At 53.8% G+C, this 19,876-nt stretch overlaps 1 protein-coding gene across 4 annotated transcripts; it reads left to right on the top strand.

Moving 5' to 3' along the window:
* Window positions 1-124: 124 nt before the first annotated feature.
* On the top strand, window positions 125-19,811 carry FBXL19 (F-box and leucine rich repeat protein 19). Of its 4 annotated transcripts, none has more exons than XM_075995414.1 (11): window positions 125-1,012; window positions 2,283-2,483; window positions 3,915-4,058; window positions 4,181-4,267; window positions 4,361-4,579; window positions 5,087-5,119; window positions 6,414-6,925; window positions 13,745-13,908; window positions 14,011-14,172; window positions 17,736-17,954; window positions 18,062-19,811. In XM_075995414.1, exons 2-11 carry the CDS (start codon window positions 2,307-2,309, stop codon window positions 18,238-18,240), a joined length of 1,896 nt encoding a protein of 631 aa, XP_075851529.1. In that variant the 5' UTR covers window positions 125-1,012; window positions 2,283-2,306; the 3' UTR covers window positions 18,241-19,811. The 4 variants fall into 4 exon arrangements, with proteins under 4 accessions (XP_075851529.1, XP_075851527.1, XP_020136911.1 ...); XM_075995412.1 differs by having other exon boundaries at window positions 5,087-5,248; XM_020281322.2 differs by having other exon boundaries at window positions 685-1,012; window positions 4,346-4,579; window positions 5,087-5,248; window positions 18,062-18,604.
* The last annotated feature ends 65 nt before the right edge of the window (window positions 19,812-19,876 follow it).

Genomic DNA, 19,876 nt, shown 5'->3' with positions numbered 1-19,876 from the left:
AGCGTTCCTCCTGGAACGTGGAGGTGGTGGACGAAGGAGGGGGCAGGGGGCGGGGTTCTTCCACGAGAAGGAGGGAGTAAGGAGGAGGAGAAGGGGAGGAGGAGGGAAGGAGGAGGGAGGGGAGGGGAAGAGAGGAGGAAGGAGGAAGGAGCTGAGGAGGGATGAGAGAGGCAGCCAGGGCCCCGGGCCGAAGCAGCGCGGGGCCGGGGGACCAGGGGGGCTGAGACACCCCAACTGCCCCCTCCCCCCTTCCCTGTCCCCCTCTATCCTTTCCTTCCAACCTCCCGCTTGAGGAGGGGGATTTATTCAAATTTTATTTAAATCCCTATCTCCCGAGGGTCGCGCGCTGGGGGGAGGGGGGAGAGGGCGGGGGTGCGCGCGGGCTGGGGGGGCGGGGCCGGAGCTGCTTCCTTCACCCCCCTCTGCTTGCTCTGTAGCCGTAGGGCAGGGGGCCGCAGTCCAGGGGCGGGCCCAGGGGAGGGGGGCAGGTTACAGCGACCCCCCCCTCCCCGGGAACCGGCGGTGGGCGGGGCTTGAACCCCGGAAACGGTGGGGGGCCCAGGCCTGGTCCTGGCCCCCTGGGCTGTGGGGGCCGGGAAGAGGCCAGTTAAAGGGCCGGGGGCGCTGGGGAGAGGCGGGGCGGTGTGGGGGGAGGGGAGCTGGGACTCGGACCCGGGACTGAGTGGGGTCCGGGCAGAAGCTGAGCACCCTGCGCCCGAGGAGCCCCCGTTGGCCTGGGGGGGCTGAGGGACTGAGCCCCCCAGAGCAGGACCTCCCCCTGGAAGGGCCGCGCCGCAGCCCGTGGGAGGGCCTCGCCCCCGGCGCCCCCCATCTCCACTCGCCGCAGTCCCGGCCTCCGCCGGAGGGAGGGGCCGAGCGCCCTCGGGGGGCCGTGGACCCCGGCGTTCTGAGCGTTCCGCGCCCCGCGCCGCCCGGCCCCCCCGCCGCCGATGGCCGCCGACCCGCCGGGAGCTGCCGAGAAGGGAGAGATGGCTCCCGGGACACGTGTGAGGTGGGTTCATGCGGCTCCTCCTCACCCCCAGACCTGGGCAGCTCCCACTCCCATTCATCCTCAGCCCGGCCTCTCTCCACCTTCCCCACCCCCAGCCTCACCCTCTCTGTGCTCCAAACTCCTCACCTCTAGCCTCCCTTCCCATTACCTCTCAACCCTGGGGAACTGGCCTTCCTTCCTAGACCCTGCTTCCCCTTGCAGACCCCCCATCCCGCCTGCAGTCGCCGCCCTCCAGGCCCCTCCCCTGGAGCTCTGGAGGGCCCCTTATCCCCATGATGGGTCTGGAAGTCCCTGGAAAGGGGAAAGCTGGGGTAAGACTCTGACCAGGAAGAGACCCTCTGGGCCTTTTGAGTCCATATGGGATCTTGGAGGATATGGTTTCCATGGGAAAGGGATCCCAGGGGATTCTAGACAATTAGGGATGGAAAGCAGCCTGGGAAGCTGAGGGAATCTAAGACTGAGCCCCTCCCGAGTTCTGTGGAGATGTCAGGTTGGATTCTAGAATTCCAGGGAATCTGGGAGATTGCCCGGATTGACCTGACAGATCTAAGAGGAGGATCTCTTGGAGGAGAGGGAACTCTGGAGAACAGAGGAGTTGAGATCTCAGGCTGAGAAGGGACTCTGAAGAAGCATCTTAGGGGTGTGTCAGAGCCCCAGGACGTTGGGGGGGGCAGAGTGGATCATTAGGGTTTTGGGGACAAAGATCCTATTGGATCTGGTAAGGATATCTAGTTTGGGTGGAAGAAAGATTGTATGGCCATTGCGTATAAGAAAGAGAGAGGGAAAAAGAAAAGTCTGGAGCTTCCACCCAGGAATCTGTGGTATCTTGGAGGTAAATTAGGGGACTTGTAGTTTGAGGAGAACCTGGGGTATTCTGGCTTGGATAACAGTTGGATAACAGGGGAAGGGTTGGGACCTCTCTGAGGTAACACCACAAATAAGGAGCGCCTGGCCTTCCAGGGAGCTTTGGTGTGGTGATGTCAAGAGAGGGCCTGAGTGTCCCTTCCTCCTCCCTGCTCTAGGAAAGGGACACTGAGGAACTGTTAGATGAGGAGTGAGGTCAGGAAGCCAGCTCCTGGGGCTTCCAGAGGATTCAGTTGAGCTGCTGCAGGGAGAGAGGGGCCTTGAATATATGGAGTGGGCACACAGAGGGTGACTTGTTGTCCCCCTGAAGAGGAGGGCAATCTCTGATTGCCTAAGGGTGTGGGGAGCTGCCAGAAGTCCCCGGGCTCCAGCAGGCCCATCTGACCCTGCTACCATCCATCCACAGCCCTCGGCGTTGCTGACGCCCCCAATGTCGTCGAGCAGCCGGGGGCCGGGGGCCGGAGCGCGCCGACGCCGAACCCGCTGCCGTCGCTGCCGGGCCTGTGTGCGAACTGAGTGCGGGGACTGCCACTTCTGCCGAGACATGAAGAAGTTTGGGGGGCCTGGGCGCATGAAGCAGTCGTGCCTGCTCCGGCAGTGCACTGCCGTGAGTTCTGTCCCCACTGAGTTGGGCCCCTGTGAGCTGTGCCCACCCTTCCCCAGCTGTCCCAATACCTTTCTGGGATGGCTGGACCCTGCTTCCCAGAATGTACTGTAGAGTTACTTGCTGTTTGTTCACTCATTAATTTCCTTCCTTCGTTTACTGGTTTGTTTAAATGTCTGTTTTCGTTCTCAGCTCCATGCTGGGGGCAATGTTCGAGTGCACAGAAGAATCTGACCCAGTCCCTGCCTTCACGCTTTTCCCAGCTCTTGGGCACAAACCCATAGAATGCTTAGTCCCTGCTGTACCATTCCTCACAGGCATCTGTGCATAAGGGAACCCATCCCTAGAGCTGGCCCCCTTTGAACAGATCTTGCCCTTCTCTGGCCTCTTCCTCACCCAGGGTGGTCTTGGATTTGAGACCATGTTCAGCCTTTGTGTGACCTTGAGCAAATCACTTTGAGCCTCAGGTACCTTCTCTGTAAAATGTTTCCTTTGCTGAGTTGTAGAGATTAAACAATAGCCTGGATGTAAATGTGCCTACCACAAGGCCCAGCACACAGTAGATATCAGGGAAACATGGGTTTCCACGCTGCCTTCCTCATCCTTTGAGTGACCCTGAGCTCCAGAGTGTTCTCCCCAGCAGCCATGAGGAGCCAGCTGCATCCTGCATCCCCCTCCCCACACCACCACCTTCCTTTTTTCCTCCAGCCACTCTTTCCTGGTCAGTCTCTTCAGCCCTCTGCCCCTCTTCTCTTCCTTTGATCCCAACCCCTTGCTTGACTTTGCTTTTCCTTCTTCCCCTATCTTCATCTTCTTGATCCTGCAGCATCGCTGAAGTGATTCAGTATTACCATTGTCTTCCTCAAAGTCACATTGTCTGAAGTCTGCTCCTGTTTTCCCCAGGACTAACCAGTCGCCTTTAATGTTCCCAAGGGTCTTGCCAAAACTGGGGTCATTGTGGGATTCAGAGCAACCCTTGGGCTGCCCATTTTGAGCAACCTCAGAATCAGCCCCAAGCTGCTGCCACATATTCTCCAGGCCTCTCTGAGTATTATTGCCACATTTGCCTGTGGTCTCTCTCTCCTCAATGCCAATTTATAATTTCAGGGTCACACTGATCCTGGATTCTGCTATAACAATTGTAGCAATGATAACTGTGTATCAAATGCTCCTCATGTGTTATCTCATTCTAACAAGAGTCTTGCAAGGGAAGGGTTGGTAGCCCCATTTTACAGATGCAGAAACAGAGATTTAAGGTTAAATAAGTTGCTCCTGGTCATATTGCCAAAAAAAGAGCAAATGCAGGATTTGACCCAGTTTGGCCCATGAGTTTTGAATCAGCTCATCCAGCAGCTGGCCAGAGTCCCTAGAAGGAAGGGTCTTTCCCCTGTTGCTTTCTTTTGGGGTCCCTGATGTCCCCCTCTCCCCCAACAGCCCGTGCTCCCACACACAGCTGTGTGTCTCTTGTGTGGGGAGGCTGGGAAGGAGGACACAGTGGAGGGAGAGGAAGAGAAATTTGGTTTGAGCCTCATGGAGTGTACAATCTGCAACGAGATCGTCCACCCTGGCTGCCTGAAGGTGAAAGCCCTGGGGACCCTGGAGCCTGGGGTGGGACAGATTGTCAGGGAGCAAGGAGGTGGGGCACACGGCCCAGAGGGGTACTGGCACCCTACATCCACTCCCTGCCCTCTTGCCTACAGATGGGGAAGGCTGAGGGTGTCATCAATGCAGAGATCCCTAACTGCTGGGAGTGTCCTCGCTGCACCCAGGAAGGCCGCACCAGCAAGGTAGGGGCAGGAGCTGGGCTCTCCACTGGGCTCTGGGTAGGTGGTGGGTTGAGGAACTTTGCAGCATTTCACCTCCAGCTTCCATCTCCCCAGGATTCAGGTGAGGGGCCAGGCCGTCGCAGGGCTGACAACGGCGAGGAGGGCGCGAGCCTGGGGAGTGGATGGAAGCTGACGGAGGAGCCGCCGCTTCCACCACCCCCGCCCAGGCGCAAGGGGCCCCTACCTGCCGGCCCCCCCCAAGAGGACGTGCCTGGGCCCCCCAAGCGAAAGGAGAGGGAGGCAGGGAATGAGGCCCCCACCCCAAGGAAAAAGGTGAGCCATGGAGCATGCTCACTAGGTCCAGCTCAAGGTATTCTGGGAGCTGTAGTCCTGGCCATTATTGTGGGGTGGGTGGTAGGGTTGAACTGGGAGGTAGTGCTCCCCAGGGGTTGTTGGGAGATGTAGTTCAGGAGGTGCTGGGTTGGGGAGAGGATAGAGCATGCTCAGTGTTGAGGAGAGGTACAGGTGAGAGGGAACTGGCCCAAGCAGGAAGCTTTGGGAACCCTGGGTAGGTTAGGGAGGAAGGAGAGAGCATGCTCAAATTAACTGCTACAGTGGAGGAGGGGAGGGGCTGGAAAGGGCCTGAGGGAAAAGAAAGAGGAGATGAGAGCATGCTCAGTAAGCCAATGCACTGGTTGCAAGGTGAGCATGCTCAGAGTTCTCCTTGGGATGGGGGCTTCTGGGATTTGTAGTCTAAGAGGGCACGGACTTTAGTTTTGTGGTCAGTGAGGGCCTAATGGGGTCTTTTCCTTCCCCCATATCTCCCTCTTGCCCTGGTAGGTGAAAGGAGGCCGAGAGAGGCACCTGAAGAAGGTGGGTGGAGACGCCTGCCTCCTCCGAGGATCGGACCCAGGCGGCCCAGGCCTTCTGCCCCCCAGGGTTCTGAATCCGAGCCAGGCTTTCTCGTCCTGCCACCCTGGGCTCCCTCCCGAGAACTGGGAGGTGTGCCGGGGACCTCCTCCCTCCCCCGCCCACGTTTCCTTGTTCCACCCTCTACCCTGTACAGAGTCTGTCCCTTCCTGCTCACTTTGTCCTGCCCCAGCCCACTTCACCAAGATGGGCTCTGGACCCTTGAGGAGAGTTGGGTGGAAAAATGGGTTGGGCCCATGTCACAGGAGCCCCTGAGCTCCCAATAATCCTCAGGGTATCATCTGGCCCATTTGCCTCATCTTTCCAAGCCTTAAAGGGGAAAGAACTGAGTTCAAGTTTGTGCCCAACCACTGACACTGAACTTGTGTGGTCTTGACAACTTTATCAGTAGCTCTGAGCCTCAGTTTCCTCATCCATAAAATGGAGATGATGCTACCTACCTTACCTACCTATCCCATAGTACTATATACATCTAATGAGGTAATGAAAGTAGATGAACTTTGTAAGCTATAAAATATACCTGGATTCAAGAGAAATAAGGCCCAGAGAGGTTTAAAGACTTGCCCAAGGTCACACAGCAAAGCCAGAATTCAGATATTACTTTGGACTGACACTAAACACAAAGTCTACCCGATTGTGTTCAAATCCAGCCTCAGGCATCTGTCAGTTTATAACCTACGGCAAATCACTTAGTATCCTTGAGCTTCGGTTTTCTCATGTCTAAAAAGAGTGAGGTGGCCCAACTTGCCACTACATTAGAATACCATGAGTACAGAATGAGTTAGCAAGTATGGGGTACTCCGCACAGGGCCAGACAATTGTTGTTACGCTCATGTTGTTGACTAGACACTCAGAATTGTCTAGTCCAGCTGTTCCAAGTCATAGATGATGAAGCAGGGACTTCTCAGCTCATACAGAGAGTTGACAGGCAAGCCAGTACTCAAAACTAGTATCTCTAACTATTCTTCATACCTTACCGTTTTTGGAACTTCATGAGCCATTGAAACCTATAAGCTTTAAATTCTTTGAATTAGTACCTTTATGTTACAGATAAGGAAGTTGAATTCCAGGGACAGTCAATGAGTTGGCTGAAGTCTCACATTGTTTAGGAGCAGAACCAGGGCTGGAACTCAGGACTGTCCCTTGGGCTATTCTTCCCTTGGTGACTCCTTGGGGGTAGGGAGGGTGGGAAAGTGTGTCCCAGGCCCTTGAATAGCCTCACCCTGTCTCCCTGCAGAAACCAAAGCCGCCATTGGCTTCTGCGGAGGGCCCGGCGGTGCCATCCCCTTCACCACAGAGGGAGAAGCTAGAGCGTTTCAAGCGGATGTGCCAGCTGCTGGAGCGGGTGCCTGACACCTCCTCTTCCTCCTCGGACTCCGACTCTGACTCCGACTCATCAGGCACATCGCTGAGTGAGGATGAGGCCCCTGGCGAGGCCCGGAATGGGCGACGGCCAGCCCGGGGCAGCTCTGGCGAGAAGGAGAACCGTGGGGGGCGGCGGGCTGTGCGCCCCGGCAGCGGGGGACCCCTGCTCAGCTGGCCCCTGGGCCCTGCCCCACCACCCCGGCCTCCACAGCTGGAACGGCATGTGGTGCGGCCTCCACCTCGAAGCCCTGAGCCTGACACGCTGCCTTTGGCTGCTGGATCCGATCACCCCTTGCCCCGGGCCGCCTGGCTTCGTGTCTTCCAGCATCTCGGGCCCCGAGAGCTGTGCATCTGCATGCGAGTCTGCCGGACTTGGAGCCGCTGGTGAGTGGCCTGGACAGGCCTGAGTTCCATTGCCAACTTGCTTCTCACTTGCCGTGTGACCTGCAATAGATCTCTGACCCTCCGTGGTTGCCTCATTTTGTATTGGTGATACGTCTATAGTACGGACATATTGTAGCATGGTACTTCCGTGTTTTACCACGCACAAGCTGCTTCCCATTTATGAGTTCGTTTAACCCTCCCAACAAATCTCTGAAGCTGAGACCCGAGATCATGTGGCGAGGAGTTGGTAGAAACAGGAATGTGAATCCTGTGGTTCCAGAATCTTTACTCTTAGTAATAGCTATTATTTATCAAGCATTTAGTATGTGCTAAGTATATTGTTTAGTGTGTGCCAAGCATAGTGCTAAGTGCTGTGATGCATCAGCTCACTTTTCATAGTGCCACTTCTGAAGGCAGTTTGATTATTGGTCCCATTAACACAGGAGAAAGCTGTTTGCTAGGTAGCTCCTGCCCCCGAGAAGGTAGCCATGCTTGGACCTCCTGACTCTGCTCATAGCTCCCTTCTTTACCTGAACCACCGTGAGCACCCTCTGCCCATCCTCCTCCCTCCCACCCCCTCCACGTCCTAAACCTTGTGCAGAAATGTCGGTCATCCTCCCAAGCCTCTTGTCTTCCTCTCTGATCCCGCCCCCAGCACAATTCCTCCTCCTCTCCATCAAACTCCCACAGCACCCTGTTCCCCTGCCGGAGCACACAGAGACCTTCTGTGTGTCGATAGGCCTTCCGTTCGTTTACTCATTTTTGTGTTCCCATCACTTGCTAGGGTGGGGGCAGATACTGTGTCTGTTTTATCTCCCTGTCCCTAGCATGGGACAAAGGGCGGCGTAGGTGCTCAAGATATGTGTTACTAAATTAGTAAATTGAGGCTCTTTCCCAGGTCCCGGCCATGGGACATGCATGCTGTTGAGCAGTTCACAAATGGTAGCTGGTTGGTTTCTCATGATAGCAGCCCTGTGAGGGAATGAGTGACACCTGAAGTCACAGTACAAGTTACTGGCCCAACTCAAACTCCAGTCTGTTTCCTTTGGGGTGAGGTCTAGGGTGCTCATGTATGCTTTCTGTTCTCTGCAGCGACTAGGGAGCCGAGAGCACCGGGGTGCAGGCTTTGTGGGCACATTGCCTGCGGCTGACTCTTGCTCTTCTTTGGATGAGCTGTGTGCTACTGGGCCTGTCACTTGACTTCCTTTGCCTCAGTTTCCTCATCTGGAAAACCAGGATAATCGAAGCTTTTACTGCATAGTGTTTTTGTGAGCTAATACACATAAAAGAACTGAGCACAGTGCCTGGGAAATAGGAATGACTCAGTGCCTTAACTATAATGGTCATTGTTTACTCAGTTACAAATATTTACTGAAAGCACGGACTTTTAGTCCTCAGAGCATAGATCTGTGCCCTTGAAGAACGCCCAAGAGCCCAGTCAACCTGCAACATAGAAGCAAATAGTTGCGGAAAGTTGCTGGGGGTTACCACTTCTGCCTCATGTATTAACTGAGGAAGTGTTTACTGAGGCCCCTTCAAGGCCAGTTCTGTGCTTGACACCTGGTATCCAGAACTGAAAAGGACTGGATTTCTGCTGCAAGGAGAGACTTGTGACCGGAGTAGATGACATCAGATGGTTCCAGCTTGGGCCCAAGAATCTGGCATCCCTGGGTTCATCAACTGTGGTTCCTGCACTTCCTGGCCATGGGTGGATAGCTGTATAGAGATAGGTCTTTTGTTTTCTCACCCGTGGTCAAGGATTTGTTTTAATAATCACCTTACGGGAATTAAATGAGGTGGTTCTTGCAAAGCACTTAGCACAGTGCCTGAAGGGTACTGAACACTCAATAAAGGGGTACCTTTCAATGAAAAGGACAAGGGCAGGACAGAGCAGGGGCCTGTGGGGGTGAGGGTACTGTGGGACCAGTGAGGAGGCTCTGCCAAGTCTGCCCACAGAAGCAGGGGCAGTGGGAGGGATTCAGGCTTAGAGCTTTTTAAGAATTAGAATGGTTTGGACTTGGTGACTAATCGGCTGTCAGGGCAGCAGGGTCATGTTCAGCTGAGTTTCTGGCCCAGGAGCCTGGATGGGCAACAGGGCCATTCCCCAAGCTCAGGAATGATGGGGGAGGAGCAGGTGCCAGGGCAAAGAAAAGAGCTCAGATTTGACATGCGTGGTCTGAAAGGCCTGTGGGCCGGTCACATGGAGCTGGGACAGTAGCTGTATCTGCTGCTCTGAGCTAAAGGGGAAGATAGAAGTTCAGGAGTTTTCAACCTTTAGGTGGCAGCTTTGATGAAGAGGGCAGAAGACAGAATGTCAGTGTTTGTGAGTTAGAGAAAGAGCAGCCAGAGAACTGGAGGAGATCAAGGATAGAGGTGTGCCCTAGCAGAGAGAGACTGAGGGAGAATGAATGGTGAGCAGAAGTGGACATTGGCCAGCGGTTATGGGAGATCAGGACCAGGAAGGGGCAGTTGGATTTTGCTACAAAGAGGCCTTGGTAGCCTTGGCTGTGCTTTGAGGGTGGTGGGGTGGGGGGCAAAGCCAGACAATGTGGCGCTGAGGACATCAACTTCAAGGCAGGGACTCAATCTGTTTACTACTGCTGTGTCCTAGTTCCTAGGATGGCACCTGGCATAGAGTAGGTACTGAAGAGATATGTTGCATGAATGAATGAAAGTGAGAAAGGAAATCAGGATGGAGTGTGGAAGAGGTGGTAGAGGGTGGAGCTGGAGAAAAGTCTGTAGGTGGGAGAGCAGGAAGTTGCATGCTTTCCTGTCTGGTGGCTTCCATCTTGGAACTGGGAAGAGAAGTGATCCCTCAAGAGCCAGGGGAGAGAGGGCTGGCAGGGGCAGCATGGGGAGTTGCTGAGCTGCAAGGAAGAGAGTATGGGCTTTCAAGTTTGGGTAGAGAGGGCGGCAAAGAAGGGTCTGGAACACAGGCCAAGGCCAGGTGTGGTTGGGAGTAAAAGCTAGGAGATGGACAGGTTGGCGGACAATAGTGGCATCAGAGATCTCTGGGAGGGAAGAACTTGCTATGTTTGGAGCCCAGGAGGCAGGGAGCAGTTAGGGCTGGTCCAGCTGTATCCCCAAGGGCTTCTGCAAGAAGGATAGAATTTTGCAGGTGATGACTCATTCTGGGGTGGCTGGAGTCAAGGAGAAAGTAAATGGGTTAGGGAACTTGGACATCAAGCCCTGCCTCTCTCTAGGATGATGGCATGCCTTGGCTCCTCCTGCCTCCTGCCTCAGTGTCATTCCCATTTAGAAAGAACCTGTCTGTGCCGGGCATGGTGGCTTGTACCTGTAGTCCCAGTAAATTGGGAGGGTAAGGCAGGAGGATTGCTTGAGCCTAGGAGTTTGAGACCAGCCTGGGCAACACACTCTGTCACTAAAAAGAAAGAGTGAACCCCTGTGTTCTCCCTGTTGCCCTCACAAGAAACTCCCACAATCCCATTGGATGTTGGGCATGAACTGGAACCATTTCTCCTGTACTATCTCCCTTCATCGTCCTGGCAACCTTTGAAGTGAGTGCTGTTTTTCACCCCATTTTATGCTTTGGGAAATGAAGGTCTGAAAGGTCAAGTGACTTGCCTATGTTCACCCAAAGCATGGAGATAGCATAGCTGAGATTTAGATCCCCACCATTCATACTCTTTGTCTCTGGGCTCTGTGACCATGACAGCCTATGGCCTAGCATTCCAGCCCTCTTTGACTTGACACCCCTAACTTGGGTCTCCTCTGCAGCCTTGCCCCTGCCTCTTCCTTTCTCAGAGTTCAGACTCTGCATCCAGACCAGCTTGGTTTAAACCATGGCTCTGCCCCCAGTTGGTGGTTGTGGGACATTGAACCAGTTTCTTAACCTCTCTGGGCCTCATTTTCCATAACTGTAAAAAGAAGATGATGATAATATTTACCTCCTAGGGCTGTTGTGAAGTTAAATCCTTAATGCATACAACAGTACTCGGCACATAGTAAACTCTGGATAAACACTAGGTACTAGTGCTATAGTCATCATCACCAGCATCATTATTCTCATTATTACAATGAGATGATGAATTGCCCTTTGTTCCTGCTGCCTGAAGTTCCCAGAGCTCTCCATTTTGTTTCTCTCTCCTGGGCCTATATACAGGTTCCTCACCATCTGGAATGCACACCCTCTTTTCCCCTCCCTTTGCTGGAATAACTGTTGCCTTCCTCACGGTCTCAGTTCAGGCATTGTCTCCCCAGGAGGCTGCTCTATCCCAGTCCTTGAGTTGACTCTTACCGTGTCCCCTATGACCTCAACTGTGGACTTATGGTGTCTCCCTCGATTGTGTAGCCTGCTCTGTGCCCAGTGGAAGCTGGACAGTTGGTGTCAGCAGGGCTCTCAATGACTGTTGGCTGCCCCTCTGACATTTAACCCCAGTGTCCAGCAACAGGACTGATTAGCTCTAGCCAAGAAAGGGGCAGGGGAGACTTCCTGGAAGAGGAGACATTAGAGCTGAGCCTGGAAGGATCCCAGTTGATTGGCATTTCTGGCAGAGGCACAGCATGTGCCAAAACATGTTGGCACCAGACAGCATTGGGTGTCTCTAGGTGGGCAGGTGGTTTGGCCTGGCTTTTGTGGAATACAGAAACACAATTGAGGGCCTGTACATGCCCCCAAGGAAGGGACAGTGGCAGGCTTCAAGGAAGTGGTGGCAGTTGAGCTGGGACTCAAGGCTGAGTCAGGGTGGGCACCAAGAGGATTTGGATGGAGCATGATTTCACTCATTGGAAAGGGAAAAAGGGCAGGGCCTAGGGGCAGAAGCTGGGTTGAGGGTAAGTTGGGTTTTTTTCTTTTAGTTTTTCGAATTAGAGAGATTTGCAGATATTTATTGGTTGAGTGGAAGGAATCAGGAGAGGGAGAGGCTGGAATGCCAGAGAGGCAGGGTGTGGGTTGGGGGTGGTGGGGGCAGCAGGAGGGTGGGGAGCAGAGGGTGGAGTTGCTCTGATTGAAGCCTTGGTGTCCCTAAAATGTCACAGTCATGCCAGGCCTCTGGAGCATGCCTTGCAGTTTTCAATGACACGAACACATAGCTTAATCCTTCTGTTAGTTTTGAAAAGGAAGTCTCTCCATTGGGTGCTTTTTATCTGTAACATTTCTCTAATATTTATCTCCCTGTTTAACAAAAGTAGTCTTTAGGTGGTAGCTTAAAGCCACAGCAACACCTGGCTAGAATTTAATAACCCTGGTCTGTTTTTTATTGTGCTTGTCTTTAAGGTTAATACATTTATGTGAAACAGTACTGGTTCTAAGTGCAAAGGGGATGATTCAAAGCTAAATTCTTTTTTTTTTTTTTTGAAACAGAGTCTCACTCTGTTGCCCTGGCTAGAGTGCCATCACGTCAGCCTAGCTCACAGCAACCTCCGACGCCTGGGCTCAAGCAATCCTTCTGTCTCAGCCTCCTGAGTAGCTGGGACTACAGGCATGCGCCACCACGCCCAGCTAATTTTTTCTATATATTTTTAGTAGGCCAATTAATTTCTTTCTATTTTTAGTAGAGACGGGGTCTCACTCTTGTTCAGGCTGGTCTCCAACTTCTGAGTTCAAGTGATCCTCCCGATTACAGGTGTGAGCCCCACCACACCCAGCCCAAAGCTAAATTCATGTTCTAGAGATAACTGGACAGCAAATGACTGGGGCTTGGGAATTACTGCTCCAGCCTGGGGCTTCCTGAGGGAAAGCTCTTCATAGGCCTGAGGGCTGAGAGGGAGGTAGGATATAGCTTCCAGGGCCCGCCCTGCCCAGTTGCTTCTGACACAGTCCATCTTGTCTCAAAGGCGGTTCCTGACATGCCTTTGACAACTACTGAACTGCAATAGAGTTCTCAAACTGAGTCCAAAGAAACTTCAGTATACCCAAAGTGTTAATAGAGTACCTCGGGAGAGGTGTGGAAGGGTTCCGTGGTGAAAAGGTTTGGGAAGCCCTTCTCCAGTTCACTGCCCTTGGAGTGCCAGGGTCAGGAAACCCATTTAACTTTGTTAAGGCCTCATTCATCTTTGTAGCGTCAATACCTGGGACCTACCAGGCCTTCCAGAAACATTGAGTGAATAAACAAAAAGCTATATAAATGAGGTAGTAGGGGGAGTGCTCAGTGGAAGCTTTCAACAGTCACTGGCTTGATTCATTCATTCAACAAATGTGCAGCGAATAACTCCCTTCACTCCCGGCAGTGTATTAGATCCTGGAGACACAAAAGTGAAAAAGACAAATCTGCCCTGTGGAACTTATATTCTAGTTGGAGGAACACACCAGGCAAGTAAAGAGAGAAAATACCAGGGCCAGGAGTCCAGCTTTGGGCAGCTGGCCGTCAGGATGTGATAAAGGCAGAGAGGTTAGGAGAGAAGTGCCTGTGAGCCACCATAATTCAGAAGAGGTTGAAAGGCGCAAAAAAAGGGGTGGGGGGTGGGGGCTGCTGATAATGCCAGTCCCTTGGCATCACATCAAATAGTGTATGTGTTGTTTGTGTATGTATTTGGCAACATGCTTTATAAGCTGTAATGCCCACAAACTGTAATTACCTCATTTGATCTGACGGCTGCCCTGTGGGCCAGGCAGTCTGGATCATTATCTTGATTTTATATATGAGGCCATTGAGGCTCAGGGAGAGGAATGGACTTGCCCAGGGTCTCGCATCCAGTTAGTGATGGAGTTGGGTCCTAAACCCAGGCTCTTGGCCAAGGCCCGTTTCATGTGCTGGGTGAGTGGGGAGAGAGCTGGGGTGAAGTGTGGGAGCGTGGGCAGTGTGGGCTCCCTCCCCCAGTTGAGGCCTGAGGTCTCTGTCTCCACCTTGTGGCTGGCAGGTGCTATGACAAGCGTCTGTGGCCTCGAATGGACCTAAGCCGGCGGAAGTCACTGACCCCACCTATGCTCAGTGGTGTGGTTCGACGCCAGCCCCGTGCCCTAGACCTCAGCTGGACAGGTGTCTCCAAGAAGCAGCTCATGTGGCTTCTGAACCGACTACAAGGTAGGGCAGGGTGGTGAGCAGGACAGGGTAGGGAGGGGACCAGGCCTGAGATGGAGTCATCCCAGCACCTGCTTCCTGGATCCCCCTCTACCCCTACCCCAGGCCTGCAGGAACTGGTGCTCTCCGGCTGCTCCTGGCTCTCCGTCTCTGCCCTGGGCTCAGCTCCACTGCCAGCCCTGCGGCTCCTGGACCTCCGCTGGATCGAGGATGTTAAAGACTCCCAGCTCCGAGAGCTGCTACTGCCTCCACCAGACACCAAACCAGGTGTGGCCTTTATTTGCTTATCTGTAGAATGGGCCAGACAAGGTGGGGGTATGAGGCCTCTAAGGTCTCTGTGACTCATGATAGATGTTAAAAGTATTTGAAGAAAGAAAGAAAACAACAACATTGGTTTGAATAGGAAGGCCCTGGTTCACCATATTCATTCATTCACCCACCTGCTGTATGCTTTGGAATGAGTCTCAGAAGGGACAGGGTTTTCGCAGGGTTTGTGAGACACAGCAGTTTGGTGGGACATACTGGCAGAGAGGGGTGCTGGGAGGAGAAACTGGTCACCTGGGGGGTCACATGGAGCTGAGGGTAGAGCACCCTGTGCTCTAAATTCACATTGATCCCCAGTGCTCTTTGGATAAAGACCAATAATTTACTGTAGTTGCTGAGGCCCAGCATGGTCTGGCTGCCACTGACCTGTGCCGTCCCTGCATTTCAGCCACCTCAACCTCCTTGCCAAGTTCCCTCCAGCCCCAAGGCCTTTGCCCACTCTTGCCTTGCATGCTCTATCTTCCTTCATCTCATTAACACCTAATCTGGCCGGGTGCAGTGGCTCACGCCTGTAATCCTAGCTCTCTGGGAGGCTGAGATGGGCAGATTGCTCGAGGTCAGGAGTTCGAAACCAGCCTGAGCAAGAGCGAGACCCCATCTCTACTATAAATAGAAAGAAATTAATTGGCCAGTATATATAGAAAAAATTGGCTGGGCATGGTGGCACATGCCTGTAGTTCCAGCTACTCGGGAGGCTGAGGCAGTAGGATCGCTTGAGCCCAGGAGTTTGAGGTTGCTGTGAGCTAGGCTGATGCCACGGCACTCACTCTAGCCTGGGCAACAAAGTGAGACTCTGTCTCAAAAAATCATACGTCTGGCCTCAGTGGAAATGCTGCTTCCTCCTAGAAGCCCTCCCTGATTCTCCTCTCCATTAAGCTGAGTCCCTTTCAGCTTTGAGCATAGTGCCCTCCCAGCATAATACTGTATAACTGTGAAGGACTTGGATTAAGATCTGTTCCCTCTCATTAGGGATCTTAGGCTCCCCGAGGGCAAGGACTGTCTGCTCACCCAGCACTATGGTTGGTGATATGCTCAGTAAATATCCGTTCATTGCATAAATTCAATGAGCAAAACAATCAAGGTGGAAAGGAGAGATGTAGTTGAGGAAAGATTTCCAGAAGGAGATTTGCTGGGCTCTGAAGTAAGAGTAAAAGAGCCTTCCCTTTCAGAGTTCTTTCACAGTTGTCTTTCGAGGCGCCCTTCTTCCTGCCCACCCCGCTTCACAGCAGCCCTGAAGAGGTAGTAAAGAAGCAACAAGGATTCTTCCCATTTTCTGGATGAGGCACTAGGGCCCAGAGCGGGCTGAGTGACTGCTGCAAGTCACACAGGCACAGCCAGGCCAGAGGACTTGCCCATCGTGCACTCTTGCTGGAATGAGACTGAGCTGGAAAGCTTTGGGTGGGGTGATGTGGCACTGGGAATGGTGCATGCCATGAGTTGAGAAAGTGCTAGCCAAGTGACCCCATCTGCCTGCCTGCATTCATTTTAGTTCAGGCCCTTTCTCAGGGGCTTGCAAAGATGAGCCTTCCTGGCCCTCAAGGCCTGTTGTGCACGTTAGGACTTTACACCCACCTTTCCTGCTTTTGTTCCCTGGCTTCATGCAGTGTTCCCAAAGCAAAGTTTAAGTTCTTCTACTTCTTTGCTTTTGTCCTCTGCCTGGTGTGCTCTTCTCCCACCTTGCTACATATTCAAACCCTTGAAGGCCCAGCCTAAATGCCACTATCTCAGTGACATGCGCACTAATGCACTTCCCCACCCAAGCCAGAAGTGACCTCTCTTACCTGTGCTTTGCTCTCATGGCCTTTAGCTATGGCCCAAGGTTGAGGATATCTCCTTGTAACCCCTCTCCAGGCTCTCAGCCCCTCAAAGACAGGAGGAGGGGGTAGAATTCAGGGCATGCTAAATTGAGTGCCCACAGAGGTGGCAGTAGAAGTGATGCACTGGTGCAGGCTGTTAGGGAACGGCACCTAGCAGCCCAGCTCTCCTGCCAATCATTGTCGGGGGGAAGGTGTAGTCCAGTGTTGCCAGATCTTGTAACTTTTTAAGGAAAAGCTTGGTATCCAAATTTCTTTTAAAGTATCCTTTTTGTAGTGTCATCAATTAATGAAAATTTTTAGTACTATGCAGACCCCATAAAACACTTTCGGAGGCTAGTTTCATGAGTTAGTGACATTTGATCTAGTTTATCTCAGGGCTAGGCTGGTGCCTGGGAGGCAGATAGCATTGTGGTAAGAGTTTGGACTCAGAGTTACCAGACCTGAGTTTCCTGGCTCTGTTACTTCATAATTACGTAATCTTGAACAGATTGCTTTGGGCCTCAATCTTCTCATCTGTAAACAGGAATTATGATCAGAGAAAGTTGTGGTTCTCAAAGTGTGGTCTCCAGACTAGCAGTGTCAACATCACTGGAGAACTTAATAGAAAAGTAAATTCTGAGGCCCCCACTGTACACCTACCTAAACTTTGGGGGTGGGACCAGCAATCCCTTTTAACCAGCTTTCCAGGGGATTCTGAAATTTCTCTAGTTTGAGAGCCAGTGGCATAAAAGAAAGGCAGACCTTGTGCTCTGGTTGCAAAGAGGAGGGGGAGTGAGCTCTTTGACCTTGGAGGTGGGGGAAGAGGAGTCCTCTGAGCTCAGATCTGAAAGCCAGGGACACTGGCCAGGCAGAGTTTCTCAGGCAAGGCCACTTCCAGAATTTGGCCTAGGTAGTGTTTGGAAGTAGGGGAGAGGAGTTAGAAGCTGAAACTTTGTAAGAATTAGAATGTTCTACCAAGGACACTGAACTTCTTTGAGGTGCCCTCAGAGAGTTCTTAGCAGAGGACGGATGTTGTCTCATTTGTGTTTAAGCATGGCTCTCTGTGGGTGCCAGGAAGAAGAGGAGAAATTGGAGTGAGTGAGGTGGTTGAGTCAGGAGTTCATACAAGAGTGGTGTTGACCCAGAATGGTGACTGGGAAGAATGGAGAAGCTCCAGCTAGGGATTTACTAATTGTGGAGGAAAGGGAAGTAGGAGAAGAGCCTAGGATGGTAGTTCCTTAGAGGTGTCATGCTTTGGATGAATGAATGAGTATATCTCAAGCACCTACTGTGTCTTGGTTGCTGAGGCTAGAACAGTAAACAACACAGACAAAAATTCCTGCCTTCATGGAACTGACATTCTTATGGGGGAAGAGAAAGATTAATAAGAAAAAAATGTATATAATAAGTAAAATGGTGAGAAAAGGGGAAAAATAGTGCAGGGAAGAGGTATGAGTGTGTGGCATGTTATGTAGTATCACATAGAGTAATCATGGAAGGCCTCACTGAGGAGGTGATGTGAGCAATAGACAAGGTGAGGTCGGGTCAAGAAGGTGTTGGCAGAGAGTGCAGCAAGTCAGGGCTCCCTTACGGTGGGAGCAAGTTGGGGCAGATGGTGAGGAATATGGGCATGGAGACGCAGCTGGTCTGGGTGCCTGGGTGCAGGGATGAGGGTAGCCAGGAATGCTGACCTCTTATATGTCTGCCCAGGGCAAACAGAGAGCCGTGGGCGGCTGCAGGGGGTGGCAGAACTGCGTCTGGCAGGCCTGGAGCTCACAGATGCCTCCCTGCGGCTCCTACTGCGCCACGCACCGCAGCTAAGCGCCTTGGACCTGAGCCACTGCGCCCACGTCGGGGACCCCAGTGTTCACCTCCTCACAGCCCCCACATCTCCACTCCGGGAGACGCTGGTACACCTGAATCTTGCTGGTAAGCACAGTCCCCTCTGCGTCCTGCTAGCCTGTTGGTCCATCCCCATGGTGAGTGCCTACCCCCATTCATGTGCCTGGTCTCAGCTGCCACTGCCCCATCCCCAGGTTGCCACCGCCTCACGGACCACTGCCTCCCGCTGTTCCGCCGCTGCCCAAGGCTACGCCGCCTAGACCTGCGCTCCTGCCGCCAGCTCTCACCTGAAGCTTGTGCCCGGCTGGCAGCCGCCGGGCCCCCTGGCCCCTTCCGCTGCCCAGAGGAGAAGCTACTTCTCAAGGACAGCTAGTGGGGCGCCCCCCACCCTCCCCCAGGACTTATCAGGAGCCTAGACCTCCGGCCTTCATTTCACCCTTGCTGGGAGGCCAGGTTACCCACCTCATGACTTGGGATTCCTGAGTTTAATGACTTGGGATTCCTGCCCAGGGACTCAAGCCAGCCGCCCCCTTCTCGTCCCCCTGCACTGATATCTCTGGGGGTTTCTCCTTCCCATCTCCTCCTCCTTCCACCTGCTTCATTGTCCATCCCCTGGGGGGAGTGAGTCAGAGGTACTGGGGGGTGCTGAGCCAAAGGGATGGTGGGAGGGGGGTTAATGTGCAAGTCTGAGGGAGGGAGAATGGGGAAAGAGTATCTGCACACAGGATACTGGGAGCTGGGGCTGGGGGAGGTGGAGGATGGGTGGGGGGAGGGGGCAGAAAGCAGACCACCAAGGGTTCAGGGAACAAAGACCAGATACTTGGAGTGGGGGGTGGGGTGGGGGGCCAAAAAGGGAAACCAGAAGAGCAGTTGGGGATCCAGGTGTCAGACAGAGGTAGGGAGACTGAGGAGCCAGGGGAAAGCCAGGGCTGAGTGCGGGGTGGGGGACAAGAGCAGGTGTGGGGCAGTCGTACCCCCTCTGAGGGGTCACCCCTCTCCTTTCCTCCTCCCCAGATTTCAGTTCCTTCCCCCTGACCCTGACTCCTTGAACGTCACTGAAAATGGCAGCTATTGCAAGGAGTGGGGGCCACGGGCCTACCCGCTGTTCCGCTCGTGGCCCAGGGGAGTGGTGAGGGGTACCCCAGGCCCCTGCCTGCCTCTCCGCACAATACTTGAACATTCATCTGTACTGAAGTGTTACTTGAACCGGGGGAACCTCGGACCTGGGGGAGCCGGAGTGTGAGGGGACAGGACCAGCTTGGACTGAGACTGGATGGGTGGGCACCCAGTTTGGACTGCGCCACCCGCTGGCTCTCTTGCTTTACTGTATCGAGCAGCTCCACCCCTCCTGACCTGAGTTGGGGGCGGGGGTGCCAGCCCAATGATGGGGAAGATGGGACTCCTCCAGCTTGGCTCTTCCCACTCTTCCATCGTCATGGAAATTTGTATCCCATTTGCCCAGGGAACTGCCACTCCTGGTTGCCATGGAAATAGCAGCCAATGGACACCTCCTGATGCCAGTGCTAAGGCTGGAAATCGCCCCTCTTAGTTGCCATGGGAACTGAGTAACAGACTGTCTTGGCCTTCCGCCCCTTCCTCTGGTGTGGGGGCGGGGCTTCAGGACCAGAGGGAGGAGTCGGGGCCAGGTCCCACCCCTCGCCCCGGGCCTCCCGGGGGAGCCGGGTTGTACCATGTAGGGAAGGGGGGATCTATCCACATACCTCAGGTAACAGGGAGGTGCGCGGGTGGGGGGAGGGACTGGGCGGACCAAAGGCCGGAGAGGAGGGGCGCCTGGGGATCGTGAAAGGCTTGAGGTTGGGGCGTCTTGGGGAGGGGAGGAGGCAGCCCGGCGAGGGGCAGGTGGGGGACCCAGCCGGGCTGGGCCCCTGGGCCCCGGGTCTGTACAATACGGTTTGCTATAAAACTCAAAATCTTCCAGCCGGGGCGGCGGAGTGCGTGTGTCTTTCTGCGGCGTCTGGGTCCCCAGGGACGTGGGTTAAGGCAAGGAT

Source organism: Microcebus murinus, chromosome 19 (genome assembly GCF_040939455.1).
Source record: "Microcebus murinus isolate Inina chromosome 19, M.murinus_Inina_mat1.0, whole genome shotgun sequence".
Taxonomy (NCBI): domain Eukaryota; kingdom Metazoa; phylum Chordata; class Mammalia; order Primates; family Cheirogaleidae; genus Microcebus; species Microcebus murinus.
The sequence above is the reverse complement of the archived record's forward strand: the minus strand, read 5'-3'. Positions and strand labels throughout refer to the sequence as shown.